Raw genomic sequence first — 16065 nt, forward strand, 5'->3', positions numbered from 1 at the left:
GTGTGTGTGTGTGTGTGTGTGTGTGTGTGTGTGTGTGTGTGTGTGTGAGAGAGAGAGAGAGAGAGAGAGAGAGTGGAGTGCTGTGTTCACTATCAACAGGGAAGTGGTGAATTAAACCATTGTGCTCTCATTACAGCCACTTTTGTGTGGAAGGTGGCAGCTGTTAATCTTGGCTAGAGCCCTTGGATTATCACACTCACACACACCACACTCACACACACACACTCACACACACACACACACACACACACACACACACACACACACACACACACACACACACAGGGTTTGTGGCTCTGATAAACTGGCGGGTATTCCTTTAAATTCATGAGGCAGCTACTGTTCCTCATTGTTTTGAATAGCTATCGGTTCTCGTCTCCCTCTTTGACTCGGACTCATGCTGCTCTTTTGTGGCGTTCGTGATAGTAGACCCCTTTACGATCCAAAACAGAAAGCCTATTGAGTCGCCCAACTCTGTCATGGGACAGATGAAATCGCCATGACTCTACTGACCCTGTTGTGACTCAGTGTACTGGAAAAGCCCGAGGACATGAACTGATGTCTGAAACCATTCATTCCTCCTTTGAACCCTTGTTGTTGTGTTGCTGTTCCACCATGTTTGACCTCTTCCATCTCTGTCCTCCTCCAGTTGGGATGTCCTGAGTCTGTCCTCCGGGCCCAGAGAGCGGTGTGCTGATGGGACCTGCTGCACCACCATGAGTTTACAAGATGGCGGCTGCAGCTACGCCAGCAGCGCCAACATGGCCACCGCTTGTGGCAGCATGCGGCGGCGCCTGGAGGACCAGGAGTTCGCCCTGCGCGTCTACCCGGGCGCCCTGGCTGAGGGCACCATCTACTGCCCCGTCAGCGCCCGCAAGAACACCACAGCTGCCGAAGCCATCGAGTGCCTCATCGAACGGTTGCGCCTGGATCGCACCAAATGCTACGTGTTGGCCGAGGTGAAGGAGTTCGGCGGGGAGGAGTGGATCCTGAACCCCGGCGACTGCCCCGTTCAGCGGATGATGCTGTGGCCGCGGAGCGCCCTGGAGAACCGCAGCGGCCTGGGCAGTGGCGACGACTACCGCTTCCTCCTGCGGGAGAAGAACCTGGACGGATCTATTCATTATGGCGGCAGCCTGCAGATGTGGCTGCGGGTGACTGAGGAGCGTCGGCGCATGGTGGAACGGGGTTTCCTCCCCCAGCCTGCAGGGAGCGACCCTCCGTCCGACCTCTGCGCTCTCCCGGAACTAACAGAGCGCACCATTTTGGAAAGCCTTCGCGCACGTTTCCGCCAGGAGAAGATCTACACCTACATTGGGAGTATTCTTATTGTGATTAACCCCTTCCAGTTCCTGCCAATCTACAATCCGAAATACGTCAAATTGTACGACAACCACAGACTGGGGAAACTGGAGCCCCACATTTATGCCGTGGCAGATGTGGCGTATCACGCCATGCTACAGCGACGGAAGAACCAGTGCATAGTCATTTCTGGTGAGAGCGGGTCTGGGAAGACCCAGAGCACCAACTTCCTCATTCATCACCTGACCGCACTCAGCCAGAAGGGGTTCGCCAGCGGGGTGGAGCAGATCATCCTGGGAGCGGGGCCCGTGTTGGAGGTAAGAAACCCACATTAAAACAAATGTTACAGAGGACATGGTTCTGCTTGTGTTGGTCTGTCAGCAACATAACTCAAGATCTTAACAATAGATTTTCATGAAGTCTGGTTCTGGAAAAAGGAACAGAAGATTGATTTTGGTTGTGGTTCAGATCTCCTTTCCACCTTTTAGAGTCCATGAGCAAATATCTCAGAAACAAATACAGATTAACACTTGGAACACTTGGAATGCTACCTGTTGATGAGTGATGAGCCTGTTGTTGTATGTGTGAGTGCTTTGACTGTCTGGTATGACTGTAATAATATGTTCCCATTATGTGCGACAAAAGCAACAAAACGACCCAGTTACATTGACGGCAAGTCCCTGTTTCAGTGTTGCTCAAGCACTCGTTGACGTAGTTATGTTGTTAAGTAGCATTGGGAACTCGCTAAAGGCATTTTTTGTTGTTGATGGAACGAGGTGAAACAAAAGTACACGGTTGGTTGGCGCTTCAACGCGTCTTCGGAGCGCTGAAAAAAAGATTTTTGGCGCGTCAGTCAACAACAAGTGTCTGGGCTTTAGTCTGCAGCGTCACGTCACCGGCTTCCATTAAAAATGACTTGTAGACTGTTGCTGTGTCGCTCGTAGTGTGAACGCAGCATAAGTGCACTGCAGGAACTTTCACAGAAACCCACACACCAAAATACTAGTTGTTGGATAGAAGCTGTAGCTTACGATCAAAAAAGGTCTTTGAGCTTGAGATCAACACGAGCTGCTAAATTTAGGTCTGAAATATTCTACTCTATTCACCACGTGTTTCTCAACAGATCCCTGTGTTTAGTTGCGTTACTTACTGTAGCAGCAAGCTGAAGCCCGGCTGAATGTAATTCATTTACTGTGAACTATACGGCCCAGGTAGTAGAAGGTAAGTGACAAAAGCCTGATGAAATCTGAAGAGAAGTCAGCAGGTTATTCCTCCGGTGTTGGAATGTCAGCTCATGAGGCATGAAATGGATTATAGAAATGTCCTTCTGAAACTGGAATGCCTCCACGTGCGGGGAAGCCTCTATTCATCCCCGGCTTTACCACATATGACTCCTCTGTATATTATTTGACCCAGAAACTGGGAATCCAATCTCTGCATTGATGTGGGGGGGGGGGGGGGGGTGGGACTAATGGAATGTCGGTTAATCCGCCTGGATTATGAATCAATAATGGATTATGGATTATGGAATTTCATTGGGAATTTCATGTTTTCGGAAGGTCTATTGAAGGGCGACATGTTCTATTCAGCCTCCATGAATGTGACTCGGTGAGCTCCCAACTGTGTGTTGTTTTCTGGCAACCATTTTGTTCTACAGCGCGCAGTTTCCTGTCAGGACGTATGGGGATGTCGTGTCGACGTGCAGCTGTGCAAGTTGACACCGTGTGCGTCCCATGCGGAGGTCTGTACAGTCAAACAAAAAATAGTTGTACGGTCAGGTGCATATATGCTTTGTCATCTGTAAAGTATGAATCAAATTTTAGACCTCCTTGCTGCTTCCGGGGAAGAACCGTGTAAGAGCAGCTGCTTTTCATAAATAACGAATGGTGTCTGGCCTCTGTGGAAAAAGGAACTATACTATATGCTTTGGAAGCAGACAGTTTGCCGGTGACTACGGTTTCATACTAGGCCATACATCCTAGGAATCTCTTGCTAAATAACAAAGAAGGGGATGTATTACATGCGTTGAAAATGACTGGTATTTTGGCGTTTCACCACATATCTGCGGTTGAACCTCAGTCATACGGACACAGTTGCACTTCCCTGCAGGTGATGATTTAACACCCGTGACTGAATACCTGTCAGCTGCCTGAGGCCACAACACTGGGAGAGCTGAGAGGCTTTTTTTGATAATAACACAGGTAGAGGAACATTTCTCTCTGAGGAACTAGATACTGTGCTTGGTGGCCTGATGTGTGCTGTGTGTGGCAGCATGACTGTGTCCCATGTAATGACTTCCCCATCAATCACCTGCCTGACCGAGGTGGGAGACACGAGGTGCACAGTCGAAATGTCACCGAGGCGAACAAGCAAAGGGAGTTATGAGGGCGGGAACATCTACGTTGTTGTTTGTTTTGTGTCTTTTTCTTGTTTTCTTGTTGAGAATTTGACAATTTTGTATCAGAAAATGCTTCAGCGAATTAAAATATCTACTTAGAGCTTTTATAGAGCCACAATTTTGGAGCAGCATTAAGAAAATTACAGCAATATTAGTTGGAATTATTTCACAGTTTAGGTAGAATATGTTTATCCATATTGTGGAATAGTCCATTCGAGATATCTGAGGAATGCCTTGAGTGAAATTTTCTCAAATTTGGTACAAATTCCCACTTCATAGGCTTTATATAAGAGGTGGACATAGTCACTTTGACTCACACCTCGACTGCCGTTTGGAGGCCTCAAGTTGTTGCCATCTTTGTTTTTTAGCCTTGCCATTGTGTTTTTTTGGACCAGAAGTGACACGAAAAGGGGGAGCTAAGTACAACCAAACACTGAGTAAGACATTTTTAGGCGACTAAAAAATGTACAATTAACTTTTATGAACAAAAAACACACTAACACGGTTAAAGTTCTAAGATGAAAAAATTGACAACTTCCAGACCGGACAACGCTGTGGTGGCCACCAATCACAAGGTAGCCCCGCCCTAAAGCAAGTCAATTATGACAATTGCACCCAAATGTCCAATAGGATAAAATGATGACATTTTGACCAGTTGACGGAGGTCAAGCGAGGCAGTAATTCTGGTTTGCCATGTCATTTTTAAAAAAAGCTGCTTTTACAAATAGGATAATCTGATTATAAGAGAAATATGTGACCACGCGTGCCAAAGTGACGACATCACACTGTGTGAACTTGTGACTCTCACCATCCAGCTGCTGTTCACACACTAAAAACAACACACAGCACCAACTGTTCTCCGGTGTGCTGTCGCTTTTCCGACACAGCTGAACATGACGTCCACATCAATGCGCTGTTCGCATCCCACGGAGAACAGCTGGATGCTGGAGACATTATGGGCTGCAGCCTGAGAGTGCCCCGGGGGCCTGATGTGTTTCTTTGAGAAGCAGCTCTCTGGGGTAAAAAAAAGTTTACCGCCAGCCAAGAAACTAGGCTGCTGAGTTGAACCAGCCAAATTCTTTGGTTTCCACAAGTTGTAATGCCAATTACAGAACCATTTGCCTCGGTCAGATGCTGCCGCCTCTGCACTGAAGCTTTGTGAGAGTTTGAATGTGAGTCAGGCTGCAAATATGAGGTCAGCAAGGCCTCATATTGGATGGATTTCAAATGCACGCCAGTCGTGACAAAGTATTAATTCTGACTTCTTTGTTGGTTCCTTGATGTGGTTCATGATGCTCTATGCATGGTCCCTCCATCTAGTCCCATCTTCCCTCTTAATGCCTGTAAATTGTTCTGCTAGTTGTGTATGTCCAGGTATGTAAAATGTTAGCAATTACTCATTGTAGTTGCTAGTAATAAATCAATAAATCCAACAATTGAAATGAGTATAAAAGTATTTTTACTACTAAACAAAGATGTTTTCTTTGGTCTGTAGAATCTTTTGCAAATATAGCACCTCCCACGATTTGAAATTACAGTCAGCCATATTGCGATTTCAATAAAATTTGGATTAATTGTGCTGCCCTGTAGTTTACATTGTGTTAATGGTTTATTTTTCAGTTTTAAAAATGCCTTACAATAAAGACAACCAACAGAGAAACAATGTGAAAGGATGTGGCTGCCTGGGACGTCTTTGTAGAAAACAAGGACAGTTTGTGTCACAACTGTATTTGTGTCAACAAGCGAAGCACAATGCAGCGACTTTAACAGTATCTGTGTACCGGTGGGTACACAGATACTGTCTGGGACAGAAAGGAAAACATTTCTCAGGATGAAATATGTCTCGCTGGCGGGAGATGTTTCTGCCTGTAGACTCGGATAAGTCATTCTCTTTGGATTCACTTAAGAAGCTTACTGCCAACTGCATGAAAGGAGGGAGGGAGGAGAAACTGCAGGCGAGTGAAATATTTTTAAACCTTGTTCTTTAGAAATATTCTAAATCAATTATATTGTGCTTTTGCACATTTGATTGACACAATTTCAACGTGATACGCCGATCCTAAATAGCACCACGGGGTGTGCTTTCAGTCGAAATCCAAAAAGGGGGGATTATTTCCCTCGGTTCTTCTTCTTCCCCTCAGTTTTAAATTTTAGCGGTGAGCGCTTCTTTCTGCTCCGGGGACATCAAAGAAAACACGCTTATGGTGAATGTGATGGTGAGAGAATGAAACGGAAGAGCTTGAACCAGTTTCCTCTTCACCTCCTCATCCGTCGACCTCTCCTCTCCTGTTGGATCCGGTGCGGCCGTCAGCCGTAACGCTTCACATCGCGTTACTGTGAAGTGCGAGGTCAACGGCATCGCAGGGCGAAGGCTATTTTAGTCATCCGTTGAGCCAGAGCGGAGGACTCTCGTTCATATACATTCATACGCACAACATAACGAGCACGAAGCAGAGAATGTAACAGACGGCTCCAAACTCAGACGTACGCACAGATGCACAGCAGTAATGAGTTTTTTTACCTTTTACATTCATAGTTTAGGTCTGAACTAATGCAAATATTCTACATTCTTATTAGCAGGCCTGATTCATTGTTTGTTTTCCTAGGTGATGCCTTCAACTTTCTTGTTTGTCCGACAAACAGTCCAAAATCCAATATTCAATTTATTATCGCATAAGACAAAGAAAAGCAGTAAATCATCACAATTGAGAAGCTGAGACATGTTTGGTGGTTTTCTTTAAAAATGACTTAAACGATTATCAATCATTTTAGTTGCTGAGGAATTTTGTCTCAATCGATTAATGGTTTCAGCTCCTCTTACTCTATTTGTATCCTGATATTGATTTTAATAATACCTTCTCCTTCTTCTATTTCATTTTGTTTTTAAGAGCATCTATTTTACCTTGTTCCATATAAACTCATCGACACACACAGACGCATTAACATGCACACAACAAGCTTATGACATCAACTTGACTCGATTCACCTTCACCAGGACTTTGCCCTTCTACCAAGGACAAGTTGTGTGTGTGTGTGTGTGTGTGTGTGTGTGTGTGTGTCCTTTGTCCATTTAACACTTGCAGCATCGAGGAGAGTCGATGTGACTGAGCACATAGAGCTTTATTGTCTCGATCGACGACCCCCCGCTCTTGATAGACACGTCAGCGGCTGCAGGGATCAATCTTGTGACCTTTTCCGGCCACACTGCAGCCTTTGTGGCCAGCGGACCACTTCTCAGAAATAAAGCGGTGCAGCCACACGGCGAACAATGAGCGGTCAGCATTACATCGGGCCAGCGGTGTCATCTTACATCTATATGCTCCGATCGCCCGCTGGCATCACTTCAAGTCATGAAAAAGCCTTTTAATAACACGCCGCAGACGGCCAGTAACTGCAGTCGTGTGTAATGTGAGCTGCGTTCAGAGCCAGGCGACAGTAGAGATATGACATTACAGCAGGATGGTGCTGACGGGAAGACAGCTGGTGGGCTGATGGGAAGGACTCGGCTTCTGTGGCCGCTTGAGTCTGGCGGTCTGGTCGTCGTCGTGCAGTTGGGTGATCTCAGATGCTCCCTTTTTGTCCCCAGCTTCAACACTGCACGCTATTAGGTTTCAGACAACTAAATATACACACAAAGGGACATTTTACAGTGTTTGAGTATTCAAGATCAGACTTACAGGAAATGTTTTGAATTTAATAGACTGCTCTAGGGATAAGATATCTGTAGGCCAGCCAGGAAGTTAGCATCGCTCTTGTTCCTTTGACAAAAAGCGATATTTTTCAAATTGATTTTGGATTATTGCAGAAACAAAAGTGCAAACAAACATTTATGATATTTACATATTTTGTTCAGCAAGATAATCTTCACAAACAACTTAAGCAATTTTTGAAGTGTAAATGCAATCAACAGAAATAAAAAGCTAACGTTAGGTACACCACGGGCACATGTGCCGGCGGACTAGTCGAAGTGATGACGTTTGTAGTTTCATTTAGCCCCTTGTTAGCAACCGCCTTTTTTTAAATGAAAGCTTCAAAATTCACAAATGGGTAATTTACTGATGCATTTTATGTCGTAGAACAAAAAGTTAAAATCTCTTAAACTTGTGTTTACCACAGACCTTGTTTCAGGCATAGAACCAAAAACCTGTTGATAAAAGCCATTGATAACGTCAGCTAACTGATTTCTGGGTTTTGGGACTCATTCCTGCAGCAACCCTTTTGTGCTGAGAGTTTTAAGGTCAGCTTTATCCATTTGACAGAGATTAAAGTAGGAGTCTGGTGATATTTTGTATATTTCATTCTGTAAAAAGACCAAAACCAACAATGAATCTCGGGAAGAAAGGACTCGTTTACTTCATTCTCGTTTCTGAACTGGACAGACTTCCACACAGAACCATGAATCTGAACCAAAAAAAAAAGCTTTTATCCAGAACTCTCATGGTCTGTATGGAAACATTCATTATTCACCTCAAGATGTTTGGTAAACACGTCCAGTCAATGAATTAGGGTCTCGTCTGATTCAAGGTGCACAGCTGTTGATGGACACGTTGGCTGAACGAGACTGTAAGATTACATTTTTTTCGTTTTTACCTCATTTAACTGGCAACTGGCCGGCATATTTCACTGACTTGCGTCTTGTAAATACTGGAATGAAAACGCCAAATGACCCTGAAAAGAATAAAATTGTAAATAAGTTACACATCTTGGACTCATTGTTGGTCAAAGTCCTAGTTTTTTCACGTATTAGTTGTTGTCATTTGAACAGTGAAGGCAGCTCTTCTCTATAGGTGACCCGGGCTCTTGCATGACAAGCGTGCACCCGTGCCTCACATCTTCCTGAAGAGCGACTGAAGCTTTGAGATTGACCCCAGCTGTGTGCTGCTGTATTCTGGGGGCAAACAGACCGAGGGCTCCTGCGGGCCAGATTACAGCCGGTCTTTGTTCTGGTGGTGTGGCCGGCAGACCTGCCTCCCTGCCTGCTGCATTAGAAGCCGAGCCGATCTCCCCCCCTCCCATCTCTTCACCAGATGGTTCCCATCCAGATGTCCCCCCCCCCTACACATACTCGCACACACACACGCACACACAACCCCTCTGCTCCTACCCATGCCCTCAGGGACGAGACCTGTCTCCTGTGGCTGATAGATGGCTCCAGGTAGTGCCTCGGCCCTCTGGTTTTAAAAGTGTGTGTTCAAAGGCCTGTGTATCATGAAGTGTGTAAGGGCTCGAGAAGCTGTGCAGCACCACAGACCACAACTACTCACTTTTAAAGCTTTAAATCCCATGTAGCATGTGCACATCTAGTCGCTCCTGCTGAACAGCAATCGCATGGCTGCTGTGAACCCAGTCCACCCGACGGACCAACTGAAAACTGTAATGCATGTGACGAGGCTGGCAGGTCTGTAAAGCACCTTCACTTGAGACAGTGAGAGCTGCTTTTATTCCCACTCCAACGAGGCTGCTACTGTGTGTGTGTGTGTGTGTGTGTGTGTGTGTGTGTGTGTGTGATGCTAACCTCTGTGCCTGTCAGAACGCGTTAGCATCCAGCTCTCCCAGCAGAGAGGTTCAGCCACGGCCGAGTGTGTCCACGGTCTTTTAAATCACAACGAGACAACCGAAAGCTCTCTGCCATCATGCCTGGTCTCCTCTGGTTGCATTGCACAGCACTTCTCTCTGCCTCCCTCAGTGAGCGCTCACGTCAGCTCTCATTCATCTTTTTTAACGTGGCTGTTGGACTGAAGAAGCTGCTCCCTTTTGTATTTAACCAGGTAGAATGTCCCTCTTTCAGGGTAAAACATTCTCATTCTCATAAACTACTTCCTCTGCAGACTCCGTAGTCTGTGCGTTGCTACTTTAAATCCCATCTTTTCTCCAGCAGCAGCAGAATGAGTCTCGCTTTCATCACGCGTGGCTTAACAATAGCCGCGGCCTTTACCTCAGAGCGCCATGCGTTGGCTAGCTATCGTGCGTGTGTGTCGGCTAATCACGTAGCCCACCTCGGGCCCTCTATGTTCCTGTTAGCACTTCCACCCCTATAATCCGTATCCTCTGGGCAGCGAGCACTCTTCGATGTGCTCCCAAACATCTGTTCGCTGGATTATCCCCGTCTCCTTCTCATTCTGTCTATCTCCTGGAGAGCTCTCGCTTTCCTCTCTCGGGAAGCTCAGTACAGTGTGCGTTTATCCCTGCAGAGCACATTGTACACAATGTGCTCAAAACACTCTGTGGTCGTATAGTTGACCTGGACCGGGTTCAACGTGATATCAGCGAGCGCGTTTTCTGCTCTCTGCAGCCCGGGGAAGTTATTGGTTCAGTCTTAAGTGTTGAATCTAAAATGCTCACTGTTTCTTTCTGCAACTTGAGTTTTAATGTATGAAATGCTGTCTCTGAGCTGAGTCATCAAAGTAAAAAGTATTTCCACATTCACTCAGTATGAAGTGCCCGTCCATCTGCACTCATGTAGAATAAAAGCATAATAAAGTACATTTTCTGCCATTCATGGGTATTGCATACATGTCCTCTCTTTTGTGCGGTGACCCCGATTGAACGTGATGTCATTCGTGCCTCTGATCTGACAGTGGAAGAAGTACATTACATTACATTACAGTCACAAGTAGCCACATTTCATCCCTTCTTCGCGTCACTTTTTCGTCTTTCTCGCCGACTCCGCCCACCAGGTTTAGTGAAAGGCCCCGCGACAGGAAATTGATGGTCCAAATGGGCCTGATTCAATCTGAGCCTGCTTACGTGGTGTCACACAGCAATCAGACACAGATGACATGACAGACATTAGGAGTCGTAGTCGGACACGAGGCCATCTGGGATAACGGGAGCAATTGAGCAAACTAGATCTGCGTTAGTGATCTCGTCTGCTTGAGCCCGTTAACTAGACTGTCATCAATCACATTGGAATCTAATTAAGCATCTATGGAAACAGAAAGGGTCGTCTGCTATGATCTGTGTTTTTTGTTCAGGATTTCGTTTTCATTCCTAGAAAGTTTTCAGTGTTTTTTAAAATCCCCATCTGCCTGGTTTTCAGCACAAACACCAGCATGTTACTCATTACCTTTTCTCTCTGTGTTCTGCTGTTGTGATCCGCCCTTTTGAAGAGTTATTTTAAGTCTCCAAAGAAAACAAATGCAGCTTTTGTTTGCGCCTGCCTGGGGAAGGTTTGCCTCAGACTAATTGGTGGCCTCGGTGCATGACGGCAGCATATGGTGCCGCACAGACGACCAAGGGGAGATTTAAGAAATGCCGTGAAGTAGCGTTTTATCAAATTGGTGTGCATCACATGTGCGAGCTTAAAACCACATCCACCCTGCAAATGGCATTTTGAGAAGAGAATTACAAAAGAGAAGGAAGCTGTTCACAAATCATTTCTGTTTCACAGTTTTTCTTTTTGGTATCTCGTCTTTAAGATTATTGGCTTTTGAACAAAAGGACGAACAGTGTCATTTAACTCTAACTCTTCCAGGAAAGTGCTCTGATTACATACAGCGTATTGATCAATCACATATAATGGGATCAATCTATAAATAACCTGCTGAGCTGAATCACACACATCCAGATACCATCTCATGTCTGTATATTAAATATGTATGTGGAGCCAACAGCCATTTAGATTGACAGAACAACTAAATCTCTCTCTCTCTCTCTCTCTCTCTCTCTCTCTCTCTCTCTCTCTCTCCGGAAACAGCTTCTCTGTAACTCTATGAGCGGCTTTCATAAGAAGTATTTCATCAGCAGAAAGTAGTCCCAATGAAAACTGTTTACATAGAGGTCTGTGCATAAAGAGAGAGCAGCAACAGCGAGATAACTGCTGATCGTTACAGTGCTTTTAGTCAAACTGCACACTCGGTTAAGTGGTTCAGCTGCCGTGCGAGTTTAGTAACAGACACACTATCAGATTGGCAGGAAGTCCTCATCGGCGGGCCGTATTCAGCCCCCGCTGCTCTGCTTTTGTCTTTGCCCTGCGAGCATCTTTGTGAGTCCCGATCACCGTCTGTGTACACGCTCACAAAACGTAACTTCTCACACGTGAAGCACCGGAACACGAAGCCTCGTCCGTCAGGTTTCAACAGGTCTGTGTCTGAACTACGGAACCAGTAACCAAACAAAGTACAGTCACGTTCAGTCCAGCCACTGAAAGCCCCAGCAGGCTGTTGTGGGTAAATGAATGACGGGCTGAATGGTGCAGATGTGCCATTGAGTGCGCGGCCTGCTGAGTGTGAGTGGGTGGGTGAATGAAAAGGTGGGGAGCGGCCGGTGGAAGTTCGAACTTGTTTTCAGACTGAGTCTGCCAGCCGATGCTTTGGTTTGGGTTGTCATGTTATTGTACACCCACACACACACACACACCCACACACCCACACACCCACCCACACACACACACACCTGTTTGTGTGTGTTGGACTCTACTATTTCTGTATTCGATGCGCCGAGGCCACCTGACAAAGCAGAGCATGTCAGTCTTTTTATCTCCACCATCTCTTCTCATTACGGCTCTTTCCTGCAGCAAATTGGTTATTTACAATGTTCAAGTTTCCTTTCATGTCTCCACGCTTTTACTTCATAAACCCTCTGTAGTCCTCGCATTAATCAATCCCAGCTTCTCCTCTCTCAGATGTCCCACGAGTCCCTCCTCCTCTTCCTGTGGACCATGCAGGGAAAGCTACCGTGGCTAATGTATCCCGTTGCACAATGAGATATAAATGTAGTTCAATTTTAAGATCGTTTTATAAACTGTAAGGTCACAAAAAAACTACTTTCAGTCTCTGTTGCGCAGCACTTAAATACATCATGTTGTCGGTCAACGTTAAAGTAATACTTCACCCACTAAATGACCATTTGTATATCAGTTACTCACCCTGTTACCTTGAATTACTTAAGAAAACTTTGTTTTTTCTCGCATTCCTCCACGGTAAAGAGTCCAAAAATGGATTAAAAACCTTGATGAATTGAAGTAAATGGGGTCAGCGTTTAACAACAGCAACACTATATCAGAAGGTCTGTTAAAAAACTCTCACACAACTCATGCAGTATAATCCAATTAGGGCTGTCGCAATAACTGCAGTGTTGCAGTACTGTGCTATTGACAGGACACTCGCATTGCGTGAGAGTTTGTCAACAGATGTTTTAATATTGTTTTGCTGTTATTAAACGCTGTCCCTATTTACTTCAATTCATCAAGACTTTTCTCAGTTTTCTTCTGGAATTCTCATATTGTGGTTGAGGTATTCCTTTAAAGCAGGAAGCAGCAGAGTCTCCTGAAGGCTTAAAATGAGCAGTTTCTTCTTGTCTCACTGCACATTTTGACTGACCTGATCGTTGTAGAACTGAGTCGTGTCACGTCTCTGCAACACCCTGCTAAGTGAAACGTTCAAACTGATGGTGAAGTACATAAAGTACATCTGTGGTGTACAGTTGTGATACATCGTTCTGCTGTATCACTGCAGCCCCTCGCTGTGTCTCCCCCCCCCCCCGATGCAACAACCCTGCAGAGAGAAGATGAAAGCGCTCTGTTGCAGCCCCCTGTCTCCCTGCCTTAATCTTCTCTGCATCCCACCCACCCTACCACAGCACCGGGGGCCCATGGAGGGGTGGGGGAGATAAAAAGGAAGGGGAGGGATAACGGAGCAAGAGGAGAGTAAAGGAAGAGAGGAGGAGGAGGGAGATGAGAGACGGAGGATGAAATCCTCACTTAAATAATAGACAGCGAGAGAGTCATTTTCAAGCGAGTGAGCTCCCAAGTGCCCCAGTTTCGGGGGGTTTATTGAAATCGAGATGAGGCTGGTAATGCCAACCGATTTCTACCGTCTTCCCTCAGAAGTAAAGCAGTGCAGCAGAAAACGCTTCCTCCAGGGGGGGGGCAAAGCAATTCTCCCGCCGTATATATCCCCTCGCCTCTCGCTCCCCCTGCAGCTGGTTCACCGAGTAAACGAACTGTATGAAGACTTGCGTCCTTGGAACTCTGACTTCCGTAAAGAAGGTGTTTTAAGGTGTTTAATAGTCCAGGTCTGCTGCAGTCTGTGCCGTTAACCACTTCCTCCCAGTAAACGCCAAACAAGCCCTGCTTCACCCAAACAACTGCGGCCCCCACAGCACTCTTCTGGGCAAAAGTCAAGCAGGATGACAGAGGAGTGTCACTTTATACAGAGTGAGTTTGTTGTGAGAATCTGTTTTTTTTATTTACTCAGTCACTGAGTGTGTGTTTGTTTGTGTGAGTGTGCAGGGACTGTGTGTTGTTGTTAGTATTACATGCGGTAAGTACTCCAGTGGCCTGTTGTTGTACTCTTCACATTGGCGCCGTGCATTTTTGCGGCATCGCTGGCTACCGGCTGATGTAGAAATAGATCTTTCTGCTTGTAGAGCGAGGCATCGTCCTGAAGTCTGAAAGTCGTCGGGTCACAGTGAGGAGAGACATGGATGAGATAAGATAGAGAAGGAGAAGTACGATAATGAAGCTTGGAAGTGAGGTAGAAGTGATGGCGGCTAAAAGAGGCAGAGGAGAGAAAGAGGGATGGCGTGGCATATTATTAGAAAACCTTGAGAGCCAAGGATAGGAAGGGAAAAAAAGAATGAATGGATTCTCAGTTTCCAGAGAGAAGCGCCATCTTCTTTTCAGATAGACAAAGAGGAAATAGTTTCACAGAGCGCCTCGCTTGAGGTGGCTTCAGTTCCTTCCGATGTTACTTTCCCCCTCGACAGACAGAGATAACACAGAGGAAATGCCGTGCTCCTTTATTTAATTATTATTGCCAAATCCACTGCTCATACACAGCACTAATTCAACTTCCTCACTCGTTCTTCCCCTGGCACTTTGGTAACATGATAGCACATCTGTGAGCAGAGAGATCGAATGATTATTCCACAAGACCTGCCATTTTGGCTCTCAACCTGGCGAGTTATGGCCAGATGGGTGACTCTGTTATAGCTGGAGTTATTTATTTGTATTTTTGGACAATGTGAAATATGGTTTTGACATGGAAATGGCCAAACTGGAAACTGGACTTGTTAACCAAAATAGCTATAAATCCACTGTGTTTGAGTCATGAATTTAAAAGCTGTATTTTTGAAGAGGCAGTGAGCTCAACTGTGACCCAAATATGGAAACGTAAAGCCGCTATTTCTGGTGTTTAATCTTAAAGATGGTGTTTGTGTTGGTCGGACGGTCTACCTCTTTGGGGACCGTCATTGTGCGTACACAAATTCACGACACCCCATCCAATAGTTAAGAGGACTTTGGTGAACGTCTGACTGGCACCAGTAGGTTGACACTTTTGCCGAAATGTCCAAATAACTATTTGATGAATTGCCATGAAATTTGGTGCAGACATTCACGTCCCTCTCATGACGAATTCTAGTGCTGACATTTATAATTTGTGCAGCACTTTGTCTGTAAAACTATAGTATCATTCCCATCAGCCTCACCTGTACTTTGCATTAAGTGCCAATGACCAAACGTTAGCATGCTAACACACTAAGCTAAGATGGAGGATATGGTAAACATTGCACGTGCTTAACATTAGCATTGTCGTTGTGAGAATGTTTGACAGTTAAGTTTAAAGTAGCATTGCACCAAAGTAAAGCACTGCTAGCATTTATACTTCCACATATATACTTTCCTCTTGAATCCGGTCAGTCAGTCTCATAGAAGAGTGATGTGTTTTGGTGCTTGGAGAGTGATGTGAGGTTCTTGTTGTAGAAATGAGTTTTGAGCCCATAACCTAAGATGGAGAATGATTGAAGTGGGGTCTTTCCCTCTCGTCATTGTTGACCTTTCAGACAGTCCCGACGTGATTGATGAGGTTCTCTGTACTACTCCGTCTCTGTCTCATGGCAAACTTTGAAGCTGTTTCTCTTATTATGTATCCTGTTTTCGGGACGTCTTGGACGTCATGACTCCACTACTTCCCATTTCATGTGGCGAGGCGTTGCATTAGCCTAATCACGTACATGCAAGCACACATTCCTGGTGGATGACTTTGCAACGTTGTATTTCTGCTCACGATCAACGTGATGAAAAGAAGGCAAAGTCCCGTCTGAGTTTTAGAAACCGGTCTGCAGTGTTCTGAGTCTGAAAAACCTTTAAACACATAAATCTGTGTGTACGTTTGCGTACTCGATACAGCGTCTGTAAGTATCTGTAGTGCCCGTCTGAGCTACTCTTCAGGTGTGTTAAAAGTTGCATATGACAAAGAGGTTGCACGATCCCTCTTTGTATACTGTATTTTATAGAACTATAGTGGAGACTGCATTGCTCGCGAGGAAATGAAAAGCAACAATGAGCTTGCTAAGGCCTGTGGAACTGAGTTAATGGAGAGAGAGAGAGAGAGAGAGAGAGAGAGAGAGAGAGAGAGAGAGAG

The 16065-nt window shown here is 45.5% G+C and overlaps 1 protein-coding gene across 11 annotated transcripts in view; it reads left to right on the forward strand.

The window, feature by feature from the left end:
* Positions 1–16065, forward strand: part of LOC116392982 (unconventional myosin-IXAa-like) — a 130571-nt gene that overhangs the window by 30499 nt on the left and 84007 nt on the right. For all 11 annotated transcript variants that reach the window (XM_031864869.1, XM_031864885.1, XM_031864889.1 and 8 more), the window contains exon 2: positions 650–1619. In XM_031864869.1, the coding sequence (XP_031720729.1) occupies positions 717–1619 (903 nt within the window). In that variant the 5' untranslated portion in view covers positions 650–716. The remainder of the gene's footprint in view (positions 1–649; positions 1620–16065) is intronic.

The sequence above is a fragment of the Anarrhichthys ocellatus genome, unplaced genomic scaffold (assembly GCF_004355925.1).
Source record: "Anarrhichthys ocellatus isolate YVR2014 unplaced genomic scaffold, GSC_Weel_1.0 scaffold2, whole genome shotgun sequence".
Lineage (NCBI taxonomy): Eukaryota > Metazoa > Chordata > Actinopteri > Perciformes > Anarhichadidae > Anarrhichthys > Anarrhichthys ocellatus.